General features: G+C 44.5%; 1 protein-coding gene across 1 annotated transcript in view; it reads right to left on the minus strand.

The window, feature by feature from the left end:
• Window positions 1–20,639, minus strand: part of CTCF (CCCTC-binding factor) — a 52,620-nt gene that overhangs the window by 9,301 nt on the left and 22,680 nt on the right. The window contains exons 2-9 of the mRNA XM_044987309.1: window positions 8,253–9,045; window positions 7,381–7,551; window positions 6,258–6,391; window positions 4,506–4,626; window positions 3,437–3,586; window positions 2,002–2,162; window positions 1,263–1,445; window positions 782–917 (exon numbers count right to left, since the gene is read on the minus strand). Of these exons, the coding sequence (XP_044843244.1) occupies window positions 782–917; window positions 1,263–1,445; window positions 2,002–2,162; window positions 3,437–3,586; window positions 4,506–4,626; window positions 6,258–6,391; window positions 7,381–7,551; window positions 8,253–9,033 (1,837 nt within the window). The 5' untranslated portion in view covers window positions 9,034–9,045. The remainder of the gene's footprint in view (window positions 1–781; window positions 918–1,262; window positions 1,446–2,001; window positions 2,163–3,436; window positions 3,587–4,505; window positions 4,627–6,257; window positions 6,392–7,380; window positions 7,552–8,252; window positions 9,046–20,639) is intronic.

Below are 20,639 nucleotides of genomic sequence, written 5' to 3' on the forward strand. Positions count from 1 at the left end.
AACTAAATAAAGTTAAGATATTTCAATTGATTCAGAACATTGGAAGGTGCTACTTATTTTAAAACAACTACACTTAGAAAGTCAGAGAATTCTGAACTCGCGTTCTATGAAACCTCAGCTCTGACTATCAAATCCCATCCTCTGTCCACAGGAAACCACCTTCCCTTCCAGTCACTGTATGTCCTCTCCAATAGCTACAAGTCCTCACCTCATCTACTGTAAAGAGAAATTAAGAGCCACCGTCTACTAGCACAGACTCTCCTCCAGATCAGCTACTCATTCACATGGCGCATAGCAACACCACTTCTTACCCTTATACAATACAGAACATCCACCCCATCTACAATTCCGCCAGAAGCCAGAGAAACCCACTTACTACATACGTAGCTAGAAGCCTCCTTATCTACCTCATTCATCCCCATCCAGCAATAAAACTCTATCCTTCAAAAGCAAGCCTGAGCTGCATCTTTGCCCTATCCACTGCACAAATTGGCCCCAGAGGCCAGTCTCAACAGCTGGAGTATACTGAGACACATGTAGAACATAGGCCATTTACAGTTGTAGTCAGTGATAGTAAAAGTTCACGTTGTCATACTTATGTGTGTACACTCACACAATATAGCATTCCAGGGGGAATGAAATGCACGTACAATAACTATGTTGTAGACTTCCAGTGAAGACAGTCTTGACTAGTAAGGTACCAACAGAAAAGAGATGGTTTACTACAAGCTCATACAAAAGGCTAGGTGCATTTAACCAGTTCATTATGCAGTGCTCTTACCACTATCAGAGGAATCTTCTTTTTTAGAACGCATCTTTCTCTTTCTTCCACGTTTTCCCTTCTTAGGCTCCCCTCCATTCTCTCCTTCTACACCATCTGGACCAGAACAATTATCTGCATGTCTAGCCATGGTGTTCTAATCAGGGAAAGGAAAACAAACACTGAAATCAAAACCAGGTAGCAGGCCTGTATTTACAAGCCAAGTTGTACTTTTGATAGCTTATTCCTTACAAAAAATAATAAAAAATTCCACTTATGTAGAATCCAGAGAAACCAGCGATTGTGTTAATGTATGTTTGACTTTTGCCATCAACTGTCTTTTTAGTTTCCTTAGGTGGTTACTGCTGCAAAGAATACACTAAATCTAAGTGTGAGCTGCGTCCAGCTCCCCTTCTCAAACACACGCTTACAGCTTATTGTGTGATGGAACAGCCTCCCTCCCCTTACAGAGATCAATTCAAATCGTGGTCTGCTCACTTACCCTGCGAGTGAATGTTTTCCCACACTTTGAACAGACAAAGGCAGCAGGGACAAAGTTGGGATCGTGGTAACGTTTGAAGTGCATATCGAGGAGCTGTTTCTGACGGAAGGTTTTATCACAATGGCTACAGGCATAAGGCTTTTCTCCAGTATGGGTACGTTTGTGCATGATCATGTGCCGCTCCTGTCATTGAGAAAAACTCATTCAGAAGAATAAGCAAAACACAGAGCAGTAATGAACATGAACTCAGACACATGAATGAAAAGGTTAGCAGTTGTCATTAGTAGGGGGAAGAGCTCTAATATTTCACTCTGAGAGCAGCACCTGGGAGGGAAGGGGAGGGGAGGAAGATGCTCCTTTAGGTGAGCTGGGACATCTCCATCCATGCTACATTCAGCTGCCAGGATCCTAGCTGCAGTTTCTTTCCCCTGTGCCAGCCAATACTCCAGCTCTGTGACAAACATATTCCATTGTTTGTCTTCTTTAGAAGATAATTTCTGTAAAGAGACCCTTAGCTGGAAGGCTAAGGCCAGTGAAAAGGGCACTACACTTTCCTATATCAGTCCTTAACAGACTAAAAGAGAAGGCATCACATTTGATCAGCTACCAAGATTAGTAGTTTCTTCTTTAATGTTTGATTTCTAGCCCACATTTGCTGTGCCTGGACGAGAATGCAGCTCTGGATGTTCACACAGGCTGCGTGAACAGCCAGCCTTTCTGGAATCACCAGTAGGCTTACCTGTCTGCATGCATAATCACACTGGTCACACTTGAAGCGCTTCTCATTCTTGTGAGATTTCTGGTGCTGGATGAGAGCGTATCGCTCATGGAACACAGCATCACAGTAACGGCACTTCTTGCCCTGCTCAATGTAGGAATGCTGCTTTCGCAAATGAACACCTAATAGCACAAGAAAAAGTATTTAACCCTTTGTTCTCCTTGTATTACAGCTGGTAAAGATATTCTCTTAATACCTATCCTCTTGGGTGCTTTCATTATATAAATCTGGTTGGAAGCTAAAAGCCTGGGCCCTATTAATACTTTGAAATTATATTAACAGCACCACATATGATTAGCAATTTCTTCCTCAAAATGTCTGTTTTACTGTTCACCAAAAAGGTTTGTTTCCATTGCCAAACTAAATGTACATATACTAATTTGCTGGGAAAGCCCCTAAGAACTAACAGCTCATTAAAATAACTGATTTATTAAACCATAAAACTATGTCCTATGAAGAGTAGGAGTTAAAATGCAAAGCAGGCAGATACTTTTGTATGTGGCAAAATGAGCAAGATAAACCAGTGAGAGTATCAGGCCAGAGTTTAGCGTTAGAGGTTTCTTTGCTTTGTGGGTTTCAATTGGACCCTTTCTTTTACTTTGGGGGGGGGGGGGGGGAAGAAGAGAGAGAGAGAGAGAGAAAGAGGTTAAAAACACCCCAAACAATTGTGAAAGTGAGAAGAATAGATCATTCAAGTCAAAGTGGGAGTGCCAGGAACCCAGCCATGTTGTGCCACACTTCACCAGAGAACTACTGTCAACTCACTACCTTGTGACAATAGCAGTTTATAAAACAAATCTTGAAAGACTTAACCAAGCAAAGAGAACTGCACTGCTACAATCCAGCAAGACTTTATTATCCCTATCAGAACTCCACACAGTGTACAATGACTATCTCAAGTGATTTAATGTGCCGCATTTCTTTTCTATGAAAAACAGCAGAGGGGCTGCTGCCCAGAAGACAGTCATTTCATTGCTCCAAGTTTAGTTTAGGATAGCATATTTTTGCCTTTAAACTCACTGAGCCAGTCTAATATCCTTAGATGGGCAGGGACAGCAAATTCTGTAGAGCCAGCAAGCAACATTTTTATTTTGGCTCAGTAAGTGCATGTCTATGGGCACCATACTAGCGGCCTGCTTTGTATTCTTGGTAAGCATGCTGCCACACTGGAACAGTATAAGAAGCAACCAATAGTTTTCACAGTAAGGGGTGGTTATTATAAATCAACAAATTACCGTCCAACACCACTCAGGTCAGTAAGTGTCATATTTTGCACCACTCAAGAATCTACCGCCTATGCAATTTAGTCTATATTAATCCCTGTGCCTTGTGAAAACTCCTTTCAACTTTGGTCTGTTCAAAGACATTTTTCACCACCAAGTTAAGCGGTACTTACCTAAATCACTCTTTCTTGCTATGACAGTGTCGCAGTGGGGGCAGTGAAATTTGGCCACATTCTCTGTGTGCTTCTGTAAAATGTGCATTTTCATGGTGCCACTCTGGGTAAAGCGAGCATGACAGATGTAACATTCATAAGGCTTCTCTCCTTTAGCAGGGGAAGGAAAGAGTATTTAGTGCATGAAGTTAGTTTTATTAACCAGTCTTGTCTAATTAAAAATATACCTGAATTGGAAAGAACTGTCAAAATGTGGATTTGGTGGCACAATATTTTAGTGCTCTGGTGATCTATCCCTTTCACAGGCTAGAGGAGTTCAGGGAAGCCCCAGTCCCCTACTACACATCTGCCCACATCACAAAGCCACTGTGCATCTCATCACCTTAGTTCCAAAACAGACCTGCCTCACTGAAGATTTCGGTACAGTAAGAGTTTTGTGAGGGGCTCATGTGCAACATGTAAGGATCTAGCACACACTCTCAGATTATTGCTTTCACAAGTGCCAATAGCCTTTCCTCCCCCAGTTATAAGACATTTTTTCCTTCACACTTAGCAGCAATATTAGTATTGCACTAGTGTTTGGTGTCAATTATCCATGGGATTTTCACAAACTAGTTCAGTGAAATGCTCCTGTACCAAACACTGAACAAGCGTGACCCTGAATGTCTGCGAGAAGACTGAAAGTGGGGTAAACTCTGATGTTCAGAGATTTATACTGATTTATATTACCCTTCTATTTTATGGTATGCCTGTATTCTAGAGCTCTCATTCTGCTAAACAGATTTTTAATTTTCTGTGACAAAATTGGAGACAGGCTGTCTCAAGCAAACTCCCATTTCTCAATTCAGTAACAAAAACGTTCAATGTACGGATTTAGATGCTAAACCTGGGTGCATGCTCTTCACTTGCGGGCTTTATACCTTTTCTACATAAACATGAAACAATCTTTCATTTTGCCAGATTCATGGTGACAGGTGTGTTGAGAGCTCTAGCATACGTTAGCATTCCTGAGCCTCTATGCCCAATGCTGAAGCACCAACAGCACATTAACCAAGCATGGAATCAATACCAGAGTGGGTTCTCATGTGCCTCTTCAGTTTGTATGTATCCCTGCTGGCATAACTGCACAGGCTGCACTGGAATGGGCGCTCTCCAGTATGAGAGCGAATGTGGCGTTTCAACTTGCTGACCTGAAATCCAAGAATGTGATTGGTGTTAGCACAGATGAATAAGCCAGCCTTTCAGAATCCAAGCCAAGAAATTCAGTGATAAGTTTCGGGTTTTTTAAACTGAAGTACTCTGCTGGGTTTTTGACTTCTTGTATTACCCAAAAGGTTCAGCCCATGTTACGAATCAGTATAGATGTGAAATGGAATAGACTCAGCTAGAGTGTATGAGGGTGCTGCATGGTTACTGATCCATAACAACAAATCCCAGTTCAAGCTAGCTCAGGGGAATGATGTGCATAGTGATTTTCTGGTTATTTTTCAACTATACTTTGTAATTCACTGTACTTCATTCATGCTGCCCTCAGAACTTCATATCCATAAAGTGCTCAGACTAAAAAGTCCACAGTAACTGCACAGCAAAAGAACCTAGATGGCGCTGTTGGTTGGGTTAAATCTTGCTGTTACGAATCAGGCATAACCGCCGTCTTTCATTCAGGATGAATGTAAAGAAGTGACTGAAATAATAGCAGTCTCCAAACCCAAACCAAAGACAAATGCAAGGCTGCCCAGAAATGTGTGTGTGAGTAAGAGACTGAGGACTCAGAGGCAGCACAGAATAAAACAGGCACAGCCTGGAGAATCTGTGATCCTGACAGAAGCCTAAAGAAGGGGCATGTGGTGCTGGCTAAAGAGGCTTGGGGCTGTAAGAAAAGAATCTCTTTTGTTTGGTTCTTCCTATGTTCAAGGAAACAGAACTTTGTTCACTCCTTGTCAATAAACACGAAAATACGTGCCTATAATTTTTCCCTCCTAACCGGAGCATCCACAACACCCTGAACTTGGCTAACCACTCAGATCAAAAAGGGGCAACTACAATGAGACTGAAATGCCCACTTCAACTTCTTCCTGTACCATCTCAACTTATTACTGCATGTCCCACTCCTGTCAGTCATGCTGATCCTTAGCTTGCCTAAGCCTCTTCTCCCTACTACCCAGCATGAGTAATTTCTTTTTAAAGTTACATTTATTTTAAAAACTCTCCGTCAGCTTCAGTGCTGATTAGGGAAAAGGAGAAGAACATTCCAGCAAGCTGCCTCCCAGTCAGCTTTTCAATAATTTTGAATGAGAAGACACACTTTTGGAGAAGAGAGACGCAAGAAAAAAAACAAAACAAATCACACATGACTCATTTTGACAGCAGATGCTCATTCTTCTTAACAAGCAAGTGCACGGTACAAGACTGAGAGCACATTTCTTAATCTGAGGGTGTTGCCAACCTTAAAGTACATTTATCTCAAGATATTGTTACCTCCTACATCCAGGGGTTAAGCTAATTAAACCTGAATGTTGAATTTTATTATTATTATTAAAACTCTGCTATTGGGTCCCCAAAGGGTAGGGAAAAATCTCTAGGCTTTTTGTGCGCATACCACCCACAAACCAATTTCTCTTTATTTTAATTTTTTTTTTAAATCTCACCATTTGCTTTCAAAGACAAGCCTTATTTACAAAATTTCTGCTCAAAGACCACTTTTTATGGCCAAAGCGTAAACTCCTCTAAATAAAATGTTTTAATGGAAATTGTTGACACAGACCCTTGCCATGTATGTCATGAATGGTTGGTTCTGTGGTAATGATTAACCCAAACGTACCTCTACACTAGCATAGTCGCACATCGAACATTTGAATGGTTTCTCATGAGTATGTTTGTAACGGCGATGCCGAACCAACTCTCCACTGGTCACAAAGGCCATGTCGCAGTCTGGGCACTTGTGAGGGCGAGTACCTATATGTGTATAGCCAAGAAGGAGGGGGGAAATATTAAAGTTGAGTGATGAGCCAATGAAAACAACACATGCTAGTTTCGCTTTTATAAATTAGAAACTTTGGATTCATAATCTGAAAAACCTGACACTGTAGCACGGATATTGTGCACCTGAACTGGAAAGTTGCCACTTTTGTGTATAATAGCCATCATATTACTAAAGAGATTTACAATTTTTGAGGATGATCAAAAGGATGTATTTAGCTAAATGAAACACCGTATATATAGATAAACAAAACACTGTATTGTCTTCTGATCCCATGGTTATTCCTAGAATCCAATCATTTAGCTAGGTGTTCTGTGTGTAGAATAAATTGGGAATATGGAAACATCTCCCCCCCCGCCCCCCGCTCACTTTGTTGCAAGTGGTGGCTGTATTTTGGTTCTCATTCCCATTCGCCATTATACAGGTACTTTAAGAAGCCTCTATAATAAAACTAAGTAATTCATTTCTATTTTTCCCTCTCCCATATAAACTTAAATAATTTTGTATCGGTCCCCCTCACACTATTCTCTTGGGGGTCCCAGTCCTTTTGTTCATCTTTGAACCCGTCCTTGTCCTGCTTCCACACAAGAAGGAGCATGGGCATGGAACTGATGTAATCTTAGGGCCTGAATCAACTTCCACTGAAGTCAAAGGGATTTTTCCAATAGTTTCAAAGGGAGCTGGATCAGGCCATTTGTCAAGTTATATCCAGGTGCACACTGAGCTGCTCCACTGGCCCAGCCAGACAAAAAGCAAAACTAACTGGGTTCATATCAGAAACACTGAGGTAACAGCACTGTGAAATCCTTTTCCTACAGGAATATCCTATAGGAGAAATTTTGAAGATACAAGGGAGGGAAGGACTAATACTAAAGAGTGAATCCTATAAGATTCCTACTGTACAAGAAGTGTAACGATAACATTCTCTTTACTGACTGTACAGCATTAGCTCTGCATACAATACCTGTGTGAGTATTGAGGTGGTTCCTCAGCAGCGTGACTGTCCGGAAAGCTCTACCACAGAGATGGCACTTGTGTGGTCTTTCATCAGTGTGGCTTTTCATGTGGCGGTCCAAGTTAGAACGACGTGGACAAGTATAACTGCACAGCTCGCACTGGAATGTCTTCTTTACACCTGGCCACAAAGTAAACCAGCTTTACTCTAATCAGCCACGTACTCCACTCTACGTTAGGTTCAAGATTTCAATAGTCTTTCCTTGTTCCATGAAATTATTACATGGAAAGTAATCTTGTGCAACTAAATTGAACTGTACTTTCTATTAGAAACAGAAGGCAGCGATAAGCTATTGTTTTAGGATTTTAATTAACATGTCAGTAATCATTTTTTTCCTGCACTGTCCTCACAGGACAAAAGAGAAAATCAAACACAAACACTGCATTCTTTTGCTGTCAATTCTATCTGGTAATTGGTTAAAAAAACCAGTATCTGGGTTTTTATCATTTGGTGTAAAACTGTTGATAAAAATACTAAAATCTCGGAAACAAATATCTACATTATTCAGTGAAATGTAGTAAAATAGAACCCTTTCAAGTCTAGCTGTACAGTAGCAACAAGGTCAAAGCATCATATTCAAAGCAAAGTAAACAGCTACGTAGCACAGGAACAGAAGATGGAAGCTTCCTCTGAAAATGAAAGAACAGAGGGCTTTTACTTATGGCTTTAATTAATAACAGAGGAATTTTTTTACTAACACAAGGGCTTTACTCCCAATACAGTCTAGCTGAGTTTATTGTCATTTCTTTTTCAGCCCTTTCATAAGTTCCCATTGTGACAAATAAATTTTAAACAGAGCTACTTAAGAATATTTAATTTACCTTTCTTTTTGATTTTTGTTGGTTTAGGGGGCTTCATGTTGCCCACCACCTTTTCTGCATTAACCTCAGAGAGCAAACCCTCCTGTTGCTCCTCTTCGAAGTCATACACAGACACATCCACATCTTTGCCTTCCTCAGTGTACCGGAGCTTGCTCTTTTTGGTTTTCTTTGTTTTTTTGGCTGGTGGCTGATAGTCTGGATCTTTCTGCCAATTGGGATCTTCCTGTGGCTGAAGTTCACCTTGTTCCAGTGTCTCCACCTCACCATTTGCACCTACTTTCACTACCTGGAACCCTTCTGGCAAAGGGAGTGTGTGACAGATCATAGGCTCTCCCTCCTGCAGGCCTCCTTTGGAAACCTCATTTTCATAGGCTCCCTGAAGCTCTTCCACAGACGTAGTGGCAACAGGTACAGTCACTGGAACGGGTACTTGGACAAGCTGAAGCTCACCAAGGTTTATAGGCTGTTCTTCCATATTAACAACCTGAAGTGTTATTATCTGTGTGTCATCTACTGTAGCCTCTGCTTCCTGAGCCACTGCGCCTTCCATTACTTCAGTCTTCATCTGAAGAAGCGTTGGATCCAGCTGTTCCATCATTACCATTTGCACGCCACTGTTGACATCCTGCACTACTTCACCCCCATCTGCTTGGTTCGGTGGAATATGGCAAGCATCCTCCTCCTGCCCACCTTCACGGCGTCTTTGATAGGTCTTTCTTTCTTTCCCCTTAATGAAAGTTTCCGACTCCTCCCCAATAGCTTCGATTGTCTCGCTTTCCATTTTGCCTTCCTGCTGTAGAAACAAGAAAGGTATTTTACGAGGTCACTTCGATGTCTGTTTTGACAACAAGCACTACAAATTGATGGGACAGAAGTTCAGACTGAAGACAAATGGTCAGACAATAGGGACTCGTTACATTCACTGATATTCTAACATGGAAACAAGCAGAACTTTGGATTCACATTCTATTGACCTACTGTTGGTAACATAGCTTTAAGACCAAAGTAGTAGAACACAATCTGAAGTGAAACAACTACTGTGCCAGTTTCAGGGAAGGAAGAGATAGAGGGAGGAGAGATTAAGTGATATGCACGTTTCCTACTTCATACTTAAAAAAATCTGTAAATCCCTAAGGCAGGATGTACACTGGTATTATTCATTGCTTATAAATTATTGCTTATGCATCTTATAGTCTCACTTTACACAGTTGCCAGCAATATCAAAGGCAATCTTGAACTATTTACTTTTAAATAGCATGAAAATAAAGTCATAACAATATGGTTGCAGCCAGCTTTTGTTATGAAGCACCAGTATACATGAACTTGGAAATTTCATTTTGTCCTAAAACTGCAAGATTTATTCTTAAAACAGAAGGAAGATATTTCTGCAAAATCTGAAGAACGTGCAACCTGTCTGAGAATTACCAGTCATTAGAAAAATACCCCAAATGAAATTCTGATGAATTCACATTTCTTTGTCTCCCTCTAGCTCACAAAAATTACTACTTTCCACACTGTTCAATCTCCATAACAATTTATATGCAGTCATATTTAAAGAAAACAGGTGATTTAGTAACATTTGCTGTGGATAGTTTGGGGCCCAAATCCTGCTCCTGTTAACATAAAGGGATGTTTTGGACACTGACTTCAGTGGAAACAGGATCAGACATTACATGTATTGGTGCATGTTGCCCTCTACTGGCCAGCTGCAGCATAGCAAGAACATGAGGATCCTTCTACAGCAGAGGTGGGCAAACTATGGCCCACGGGACCATCCTGCCTGGCCCTTGAGCTCCCGGCCAGGGAGGCTAGTCCCCGGCCCCACTCCCGCTGTCCCCCTTCCCCTGCAGCGATGCCGCTGCACACGCAGCGCTCTGGGCAGAAGGGTTGCGTGCTCCTGCCGAGCAGAGCTGCAGAGTGTCTGGCTCTGGCCGGGCGGCGCGGCTGCCAGAAATGCTGCTCTGAGTGGCATGGTAAGAGGGCTGGGGGGTTGGATAAGGGGCAAGGGTCCTGGGGGGCAGTGAGGGGACAGGGAGTGGTTGGATAGGGTGGAGGATCTGGAGGGCGGTCAAGGGACGGGGGTTGGATAAGTGTGGGAGTCCCGGGGGCCTGTCAGGCAGTGGGGGGGGGGTGGATAGGGGTCGGGGCAGTCAGGGGACAGTGGGAGCTGGATAGGGGGTGGGTTCCCGGGGGCAGTTAGGGGTGGGGGGTCCCAGGAGAGGGCGGTTAGGGGACAAGGAGCAGGGCGATGGTTGGATGGGTCAGGGGTTCTGAGGGGGGCAGTCAGGGGGTGGGAAGTGGGAGGGGTCAGATAGGGGGTGGGGGCCAGGCTGTTTGGGGAGGCACAGCCTTCCCTACCCTGCCCTCCATACAGTTTTGCAACCCTAATGTGGCCCTTGGGCCAAAAAGTTTGCCCGCCCCTGTTCTACAGCTAACATCTTTCTTTGGCTCAAGTGGCCTGCATTTTTGGAGTTGCAAGACTGGAGTTCTAGTGGTTTATAATGGAGAGGCGCTCGCTTTTCTATGCTTAAGGTTGCCACCAGTCATAGTAGAAGGCTGATTTCACCTTGTAACTAAACAGATAATTTCAAAATGTTTATAGCTAGATCTTGCTGGCAATGAGAACATTTCAGAATTTTTAAAAATAAAAATGTCAATATGTAAACGTAGCTCCTTTCTGAAATTTCTGTCCAATATTGCTTGTGATCCTCTGTTAAAAAACTCACTAGAACACAAAATTTCAGGCATTGGTAAATTTTGACAATGGGGGTGACTGTGACTATTTTCATCATCTACAATGAACCAGCTGGGGCTGTCCTTTAGAAAAGAGAAAGTAAATTCCAGAATCAGGTAAAATGACAACTCATGTATTCCTCAGCAAAATGACCCCTCAGTCTTGAGATAACATGCACGGGTCCATTTTACAGGTGAGATAACATAGGGTAAAAGTTTAAATTTAGTTTCCATATGAAGCTACAAATAAAATCAGGATTGGAATTCTGATCTCTGAGATGAGACCCCAACACTAGACCAAAGCATCTCTCAGAGTATTTCAAAACTCTACACTTAGTGAAGCCAGCTAATCTGGGGCTTACAAAGGTGACAAGAATTGTTAAGAGCTTTGGGACACTAAAGATGAAAGGCTGTAAAGTAAATGCAAAGCATATTATTAGACACATTTTATATTGGGTAAATAAGGCACAAATATTTGTGGCCTGCTTTCCAGTGGTGCTGAGCACATCCTTTTTGATTTCAAAGGGAATTGTTCAGCACCTCTGAATATCAAACCACTTAACCCAGGCCTGCACAACTCGTAAAGCGGCGTGGGCCATATTACTCCAAAGAAAACAGCTGAGGGCCGAAACTCCCCCCCCCGGCCCTGCCGACCCCCCCGCTAGTGCTGCCCAGCCCCCCAGAAATACTCCCTCCCCCCAGCACCGCCCGCCGCACAGAAACAAACCCTCCTTCCCCAGCACTGCCCCACCGAAACAGTGGTATTGAACCTTGGTAATATGCTATAGCGGGCCCCTAAGGTAGTATAATTAAGGTAAAATAAAAATGTCTTTTTGCTAGAAGTAGAATAAGCTCTTCCCCCAACGTTGTAATCGACTGCCCTGTTGCATGAATGAGGTGGGACTGAGGAAGGCGTGGAAGGTAGCACCTCCAGACAGCTGCAACTCTTGGAGAAGGGATGGGAGCCAGACCAGATCAGTAGAACAGGTCAGCCACTGACTCCTCGCTCGCCTCCTCAGCCCCCACCCACGGCTCGCCTCCTCACCCCCCTGCCACTGCTCGTCTCCTCAGCCCCTCCCCCCCTGACTCCTCGCTCGCCTCCTCAGCCCCCCACACCCCCGGCTCGCCTCCTCACCCCCCCCCGCCACTGCCTGCCCGCCGCTTGCCTACTCACCCCCCGCAGGCCGCACAATGAGCCCATCTACTCACCTCCCGTGAGCCGCATAGTGAGCCCACACGGGCCACATGCGGCCCCCGGGATGCATGTTGTGCAGGCCTGACTTAAAGTTGCCTAGGTATGATTTAGATTAACTTTCGATATCCATTTTGAAAAAATATCAGTGTATACATGCATATTACGCGCACACACACTGCTATCTGCCTCTATTCACATCTATTTTATTGCATCTTCTTCTGATGTTCCTCCTTTCTTGGGTCTATTGATTATTCTCTCTCTGACTGTGTTGCTCTGACAATGTATCAACATCATGGTCTGCTCAAACTACGGTTCACCTGCTGGTGTGCAACCTATGACTTTCAGGATGTTTCTTGCAATCAGAAGTTGCAGTTTCCAGGGGGCACTAAATACCAGAAGTACTGATATTTTGCTTCATATACACTTCCACCTCCCTCTTTCCTAACACCAATCAGCTGTTCAATGTACAGTAAGCCACATGGACAAACATCTGAGAAAGACTTGAGTACCTGATACTGACTGGCAGTCTGCAGGGGATCAGAACAGAGCTGTGTCTTTATCCCACAGTAGAGGCGTGAGAGCCTGGGCAAACTCTGTCTTCTAATCCAGAGGTTCTCAACCTTTTTCTTTCTGAGACCCCCTCAACATGCTATAAAAATTCCACAGCCCACATGTGGCACAACAACTGGTTTTCTGCATATCCAGTAGATTAAAAGCCAGGGCCGGTGTTAGAAGGTAGAAAGCAATGCAACTGCCTGGGGCCCCATAAAGCTAAGCTACTCGGGCTTTGGCTTAGCCCTGGTTGGCGGGGCTTGAGCTTGGGCTTCCACCCCAGGTAGTAGGGCTCGGGCTTCGGCTTTCTATCCTGGGCTCCAGCAAGTCTAACGCCAACCTTGATCTCTGGTTTATTTTGGTAGACCCCCGAGGAGGCCCCAGACCCCTGGTTAAGAACTGCTGTTCTAATCACAATTATCCCAGGTATTTGGGTAGGGACAGGGAAGGTTAAGAGATAAAAGGAGGCATCACTCGTTAAGTGAGAAGAGATAATCGAGCTGGGTAAGCAGAGCAGGGCAGAAAAGCATGATAGGAAGACAGAGCAATAGGAAAAAAGAAGAAAGAGAGTAAGTGCCTTAGGGTTAATTAAACTGTATGTATTCACAAGTTGAATTTATTCTAATGCATTAGGGTAGAATACAAGTTTGCACAAAAGTCCTGTAAATCTATGTGTAAATAAGGAACAGTCCACAAGCTCATGGTAAGTTACTACGGTGCCCTCATTGCCATCTGAGTAGTGTAACATTGCATCAACAAAAGTCTCTGTTCCATTTGTACTTACTATCCAAGAAGGAAACCAAGATGCATGTATTTCTTCAACTCCTCTTTCTTTACTACAAATATCACAGGTAGACATTATTATCCACCACCCCTTTCCAGGAAAGCAAAGGCTGAGAAACTCACTAAGGGAAAGCGTACACTACAAAATTAAGTCAACTTAAGTTACATCAATGTACAGCTGCAGCAGTAATTAAATTGCTTTTGCATGTCCACACTACACTCCTCGTGTCCATGGTGCACATCCTCGCTAGCAGCGCTTTCACTGACACAGAGAGCAATGCACTGTGGGTAGCTATGCCACTCAACTTGCCACCATCTAGCGCAGAGTGTTTTGGGAAGTGTGTCAATACCTCATGGGGGCAAACAAATCATGCAGGGGTTACTGGAAACAAGGTTTCAACATCTCAGAATGTTTTGAGCTTCTTTGCAAAAGCCCAAAAAAGTTGTGTGTCTGCCATCTCTGCGAGAAGCATGGATCCTGCACAGCTCTGTACTATTATGATGAGCGTTGTGAGCACTCCGCCAGAGTCGGGCAGAACAAGACAATTCCTTGGAGGCTGCCTTGCTGTGGGACATAGAAAAAACAATTCACATTTGTTATTGGCATTCATGGAGCAGCTGCAGACAGTGGAGCCTTGGTTCTGGGCCCAAGAAACAAGCACTGACTGGTGGGATTGCACTATGTGGGTATGGGATGATTAGCAGTGGCTGCAGAACTTTCGGATATGCAAGACCATATTTCTGAAAGTGTGTGCAGAGCTCGACCCAGCCTTCTGGCACAGCAACACCAAAATGAGAGCTAAGAACATAAGAACGGCCATACCGAGCCAGACCAAAGGTCCATCTAGCCCAGTATCTATCTACCGACAGTGGCCAATGCCAGGTGCCCCAGAAGGAGTGAACCTAACAGCTGCACTGACAGTGCAGAAGCAAGTGGCGATCGCTGTGTGGAAGTTTGCAACCCCACATTACTAACGATCAGTTGAGAATCAATTTGGAGTTGGGAAATCCACCATGGGAGTTGCTGTGATGCAAGTGTGCGGGGCCATTAATCACATCCTGTTGCGAAGGACTATGACTCTGGGCAACGTGAAGGACACAGTGGATGGTTTTGCAGCAATGGGGTTCCCAAACTGCAGTGGGGTGATAGATGGTATGCATATCCCTATTTTGGCACTAAACAACCTTGCCACAAAGTACATCAACAGAAAGGGATACTTTTCTGTTACTGCAAGTGCTGGTGGATCACTGATGATATTTTACCAATATCAGTGTGGGATGGTCAGGGAAAGGTGCATGATGCACGCATCTTTAAGAACACAGACCCAGGAGATCCACCACTTCCTGTATACTCCAGGCAGGAGCGTGTCTGCATTGTGCAGCCTGAATGGTCAGCTGGGCAGGCACTAGGTGAGCTCTCCACGCCAAGCAAACAGAAAATGGGATTTCAAAAATTCACAGGGCTTTAAAAGGGTAGGGGCATGTACCTGTGTACCTGGCCGCTGGGTAGCAGAGTTCAAAATGGTGACCAATGGGGCATTGTGGGACACCTCCTGGAGGCCACTAAAGTCGACGTAAGTAACACAGTGTCTACACGGAGGTGGAGTTATTAAGTCTGCGTAACGGGTGAGTTACATTGGTGGGAGTGACATTTTACTGTAGATGCTTACAGAGTTAGGTCAACATAAGCTGCCTTGCATTGACCTAACTCTATAGCGCAGACCAGGTGTAAAAGAAGAATGTGTCCAATCCATATGTGTGTGGGAGAAGAGAAGTGCCATGTCTTCCAGTACCAAGAAACAGATAATAAATTACTAAACTGTTTATAGGGACACCCATTATGTCTAGGCCACATGGTACTTTCCCTGCTACCCTCCTGCCCTTTAACTTAAGAGTTTCCTGGTTTTTACTAGTTTGTGTTCCTGTAAATACTTCAGAATTAGGGTAAAATGAGCACAAACCAGTCTGTTCCATGGTGATGTCTGTACCTTTAACTAGTACTTAAGCATTTTAGGTTGGAAGTTTAGTTAGTTTTAAAACTATGCTCTACATATCACAAAGCATCTTACAGCATTATACAAGATTATGTAGAAAACCCTATGAACTAGTCCAGTTTAATGACCACTGTAATGTGAAATCCTAAATGTACATAGAACTATTTATGATTAGTATCTTTGCTGGTTCAAAAATCTTGGCAATTTGCCAACAGTGACTAAGGCCTTGTCTACACTACACAGGTTTTGTTGACAAAAGTCATTTTTTGTCAATGAAACAGTGGAGGTGTAAACACTGTAATGCCCCTTCTGCCGAGAAAACTCTCCTACTTTGCTGACAAAATAAAACCTCCTCAACGACAGGCGTAGAGCTTTTTACGGCAAAGTTATATGGACAAAGCGTCAGTGTAGACACTGCGCTTGGTTATGTCACTGTAAATGGCCTCCAGGAGATGTCGCAAAACACCTATTCTGCCCGCTCTGGTCAGCAGTTCGAACTCCACTGCTCTGCACCCAGGTACACAGGCATCCACCCCTTCCCCTTTAAAGGCCTGGGAATTTTTGAAATTCCACTTCCTGTTTGCTCGGCATGGAGAGCTCATATCACATCTTCCCAGCTGCCCATGGTGGCTCCATGCAGCAAATGCTCTCCCACTTGGAGCGTACCTGAGTTGTGGGATCTGCTGCCACTGTAGGGGGAAGGAGACTGTGCAGTCCCAGTTCCGCTGTAGGACCTTTGATACCTATGGGCAGATTTCTCATGGCTTGTTGGATAAGGCCTACAAACAGGACACATGTCAGTGTTGTGCAAAGATAAAGGAGCTAAGACAGGTATACCAGAAGGCAAGGGAGGCAAACAGTCACTCTGGTGCTGCACAGAAGACCTGCTGCTTCTGTAAAGAGCTGGACTCCATCCTTTGCAGCGACCCCACCTCCGTCAACTCTGTAGATACTTCAGCGGGGCTGGAGGTGGCAGACAGTGGACTCAACCCCAAGAATGAAGTCATAGACAAGGAGGTTGAGTTGGAGGATGATGTGGAGCACATGGCAGGGTTGTCCGGTGATGCGGCTAGTCAGGACCTCTTTTCTACTCTGGAGGAGTCTAGCTAGTTCCAGAAGTCCATCTCTGGCACACATGATGCAGGAGAGGAGAGCCTTGGTAAGTGATATTTTCAAGTTGATGCTGCTCAGTTATATGAGGTAGAGCTGTCATTTGCTCACTATATTGCAGAAGTGTGTGAAGAGATAGAAATGTACAAGACTAGCGGTGTTTGAGTGTGCTCCACATTTTCTGTGCAGCTAAGCAGTGTGGCGGAACTGTATGTTAATACACTCCAAGATTTCACGGGAATCCTCCAGAGAGATCTCTAGAAAACTTTCCTGGAGGTACTCGCTAATCCTCTGCCCAAGGTTCCTTGGCAGAGCTGCTTTGTTCCTTCCCACATTGAAGGAAACTTTCCTGCACCAATGGGCAATCACTTGTGCAGGGACCAAAATAGGTGAGCAGCATAGGGACTGGGTTTGAAGCTGCATGCATGCAGGAGATGCACTCTTGCTACCCCTTAGAAGTGAGGTACGGCGTCAATGACCCACGCCTGTGGAAAATGGTGACAGAATTTACAACACTGTCCCTAGTCCCCTGCAGTGATTCCCTTAAAAAAAAAAAAAAAAACTACCTAGACCCTTTGCCCCATCTTGAACGCCCAACCTCCTTCTCCCCCAGCCGAACTCACCATGTTTAGGGTATTCGCTGAGATGGGTGCTTGCCAAGAGATAGAGAGAAAGTTATCTGTATATTATAATAGGTATATTTTACTATAATGATTCCTTGCTGGGTTGAACTAACAATCATGCTTCTGTGTATTGTTTCTTGTGCTTCTGCAGATGTGGCCGTCAGGGGAATCCCCTACACAGTGCCTCTGCCAGATAAGGTAGCGACCAAGGCGGAGCAAGGACGGAGTTATGAGAGGTGCTCCAATCCTCAGAAGCTGAAAAAAGAATGCAGGGAGTGGAGAGAGACCTTGATGGAAAAATTTAAAACAGAAAGGCAGGACAGAAAGGAGAGTGAGGAGCGCATTGTAAAGTGCCAGGAGAGGATGATAAAAGTGATGGAGGAGCAAACAGAGATGCTAACCATGCTCCAGGCAGAACACAATACAGAACTGCTGTCCATACCCTCCCTAAACTCCTCCTTCAGACAGTTTCCTAAAATGACAGCTGGACTTACACATAGCTATGAGAGCCTACACTGCCCTGCACTCTTATCTCCCTTTCCACCAAGCATTTTGTGTGTATTGTTAATTGGTATTTAATAAAAACAAACTCTCTGAAACATAAGCAATCTTTATTTGTCTCCTACATGTGATGGTTGCTGCTGATAGTAATACATAGTGTCATTTTCTGCATACAAATCCTGTTCAGGAATCATTACAATTTTCATGCAAGGTGGCAACTTAAAACATGACAGACTGCTGTATGGAAAAAAACACATTACTAGTGCTCATTGTCAAAATGTTGCCTCAAGGCCTGAATTCCCCCCTGTTATGCCCCTAACACCGCTGGTAGCTGGCTGCTCAAATTCAGCAGCCAGGCAATACACCTCCGGGCTCCATCTTGGAGGAAACTTTTCATCCTTAGCTTCACAAATATTATGGTGTGCACAGCAGGCTGCTATGACCATGGTAACATTTTCCTGATTTAATTCTAATCAGTTATAAAGGCAGCGCAAGCGCGCTTTTAATCTGCTAAAGGCACATTCCACAGTCATTCTGCACCTGCTCAACCTACTGTTGAAGCACCCCTTCTTGCTGTCCAGGTTTCCCGTGTAAGTCTTCATGAGTCATGGGAGTAAGGGGTACCCTGGGTCTCCCAGAATCACTATTGGTATTTCAACATCTTCCACTGGAATCTTCTGGTTTGGAGGGAAAAAAAAGTCCCTGCTTAGAGCTTTCTGTATAGGCCAGTTTTCCTGAAGATGTATGCATCATGCACCTTCCTGGACTATCCCGCATTGATGTCAGTGAAACGCCCATGGTGATCCACAAGTGCTTGCAAATACCATAGAGAAGTACCCATTTCTATTGATGTGCTTGGTCGCAAGATGGTCTGGGGCCAAATTTGGAATATGCATGCCATATATTGCTCCGCCGCAGTTAGGGAACCCCATTGCCGCAAAGCCATCCAACATTTCACGTACACTGCCAACAGTCACCATCCTTTGTAGCAGGATGTGATTAATGGCCCTGCACACTTGTGTTACCGCAACCCAATGGTAGACTTCCTAACTCCAAAGTGATACGCAACTAACCAGTAGCAGTCTGGAGTTGCCAGCTTCCGAACAGTGATCACCATGTGCTTCTCCAAAGAGGGGGCAGCTCTCATTTTGGTATCCTTGGGTCGCAGTGCTGGGGCAAGCTCCACACTAGGGTGACCAGACGTCCCGATAAAATCGGGACCATCCCGATATTTAGGTGTTTGTTCCGCATCCCGACTGATCTTTGGTCAGGATGCAATTTCTCCCAATATTTCGCTCCACCAGGAGCACTCTTCTTTTTTTTTTTTTTTTCTCCGCCAGCGGACCCCTCCCCACATGTGTCCCGATATTTTCTTCCTCTCATCTGATCACTCTACTCCACACAGTCCCTGGAAGGTGGCTTTCTGCATCTGAAAGTTCTGCAGCCACTGCTCATCATCCCAGACCTGCATAATGATGCAATCCCAACACTCAGTGCTTGTTTACCGAGCCCAAAAGCAACTGTCTACTGTGTATAGTTGCTCTGTGAATGCCAGAAGTAATCTGGTGTTGTTTCTTTCCATGGCACACTGCAGATCAGGCAACTCTGATTCCTGTTGAGACTGGGTGCTCTAGATATACTGCATGACCATCCGCGATGTGTTCATAACAGTGACCACAACAGTAGAAAGCAGTGTGGGATCCATCCTTTCAGACAAAGATGCTGGGCGCACAGTAATCGCAGGCCATTGAAAAATACAGCGAAATGCAGCTGGAAGCCCATTGAATGCCGAGATGGGAAGAACTGCATCATGGGACATTGAGCCCGCAGACATAAAGGGGGATTCATAGATGGGTGATAAAAATTATTACACAGGAAAAGACTTCATGTGAAGAGAGATCTCACAGATTGAATCATAGAATATCAGGGTTGGAAGGGACCTCAGGAGGTATCTAGTCCAACCCCCTGCTCAAAGCAGGACCAACACCAACTAAATCATCCCAGCCAGGGCTTTGTCAAGCCTGACCTTAAAAACCTCTAAGGAAGGAGATTCCACCACCTCCCTAGGTAACCCATTCCAGTGCTTCAGCACCCTCCTAGTGAAAAAGTTGAGACTGCTTAATTTAGATAAAAGAGATGAGAAGTATAGCAAAAGAGTGAGTGGTTTACAGAGAAGGTAAATCAGGTGTTGCTGGTCACGTTGTAGCACATTGAAAATCTTAAGGTATATCTACACCGCAATTAAAAACCCGTGGCTGACCCATGCCACCTGACTCAGGCTTGTGCAGCTTAGGCTATGAGGCTGTTTAATTGTGCTATGGATGTTCGGGCTTGCGCTGGAACTTGAGCTCTAGGACCCTGCAAAGTGGGACGGTCCTAGAGCTCGGGCTGCAGACACAATTAAACAGCCTCTTTGGGTATGGCTACACTGGAGAGTTGCAGCGCTGGTGGAGGCTTTCCAGCGCTGCAATTAGTAACTGTCCACACCTGCAGGGCACATCCAGCGCTGCAACTCCCTGGCTGCAGCGCTGGCCGTACACCTGGGTCTGTTTGGGGTATAAGGATTGCAGCGCTGGTGCTACAGCGCTGCTCGTAAAGTGTGGCCACACACCAGCGCTGTTATTGGCCTCCAGGGTATTAGGAGATATCCCAGAATGCTTTTAACTAAATTACTCCCTTTGTTTTGTTATGCTGCCTCTTTGTTTTGTTGTGAACTCGGGGCTCCGGGAGCTGCTTACCTAAAAAAACAAACACAGCTCCTGTTTGCCATGATCAATCTGTAACTGACTGAACAATCAAATGAGATAAACCCACTACCTTGCTGTGAATGAGGCAGGCAGGGGGATGAGTGTTTGCTTGACGAGAGAAACAGCGGGGGCAGGGGTGAGAAAGGGAG

The sequence above is a fragment of the Mauremys mutica genome, chromosome 14 (assembly GCF_020497125.1).
Source record: "Mauremys mutica isolate MM-2020 ecotype Southern chromosome 14, ASM2049712v1, whole genome shotgun sequence".
Lineage (NCBI taxonomy): Eukaryota > Metazoa > Chordata > Testudines > Geoemydidae > Mauremys > Mauremys mutica.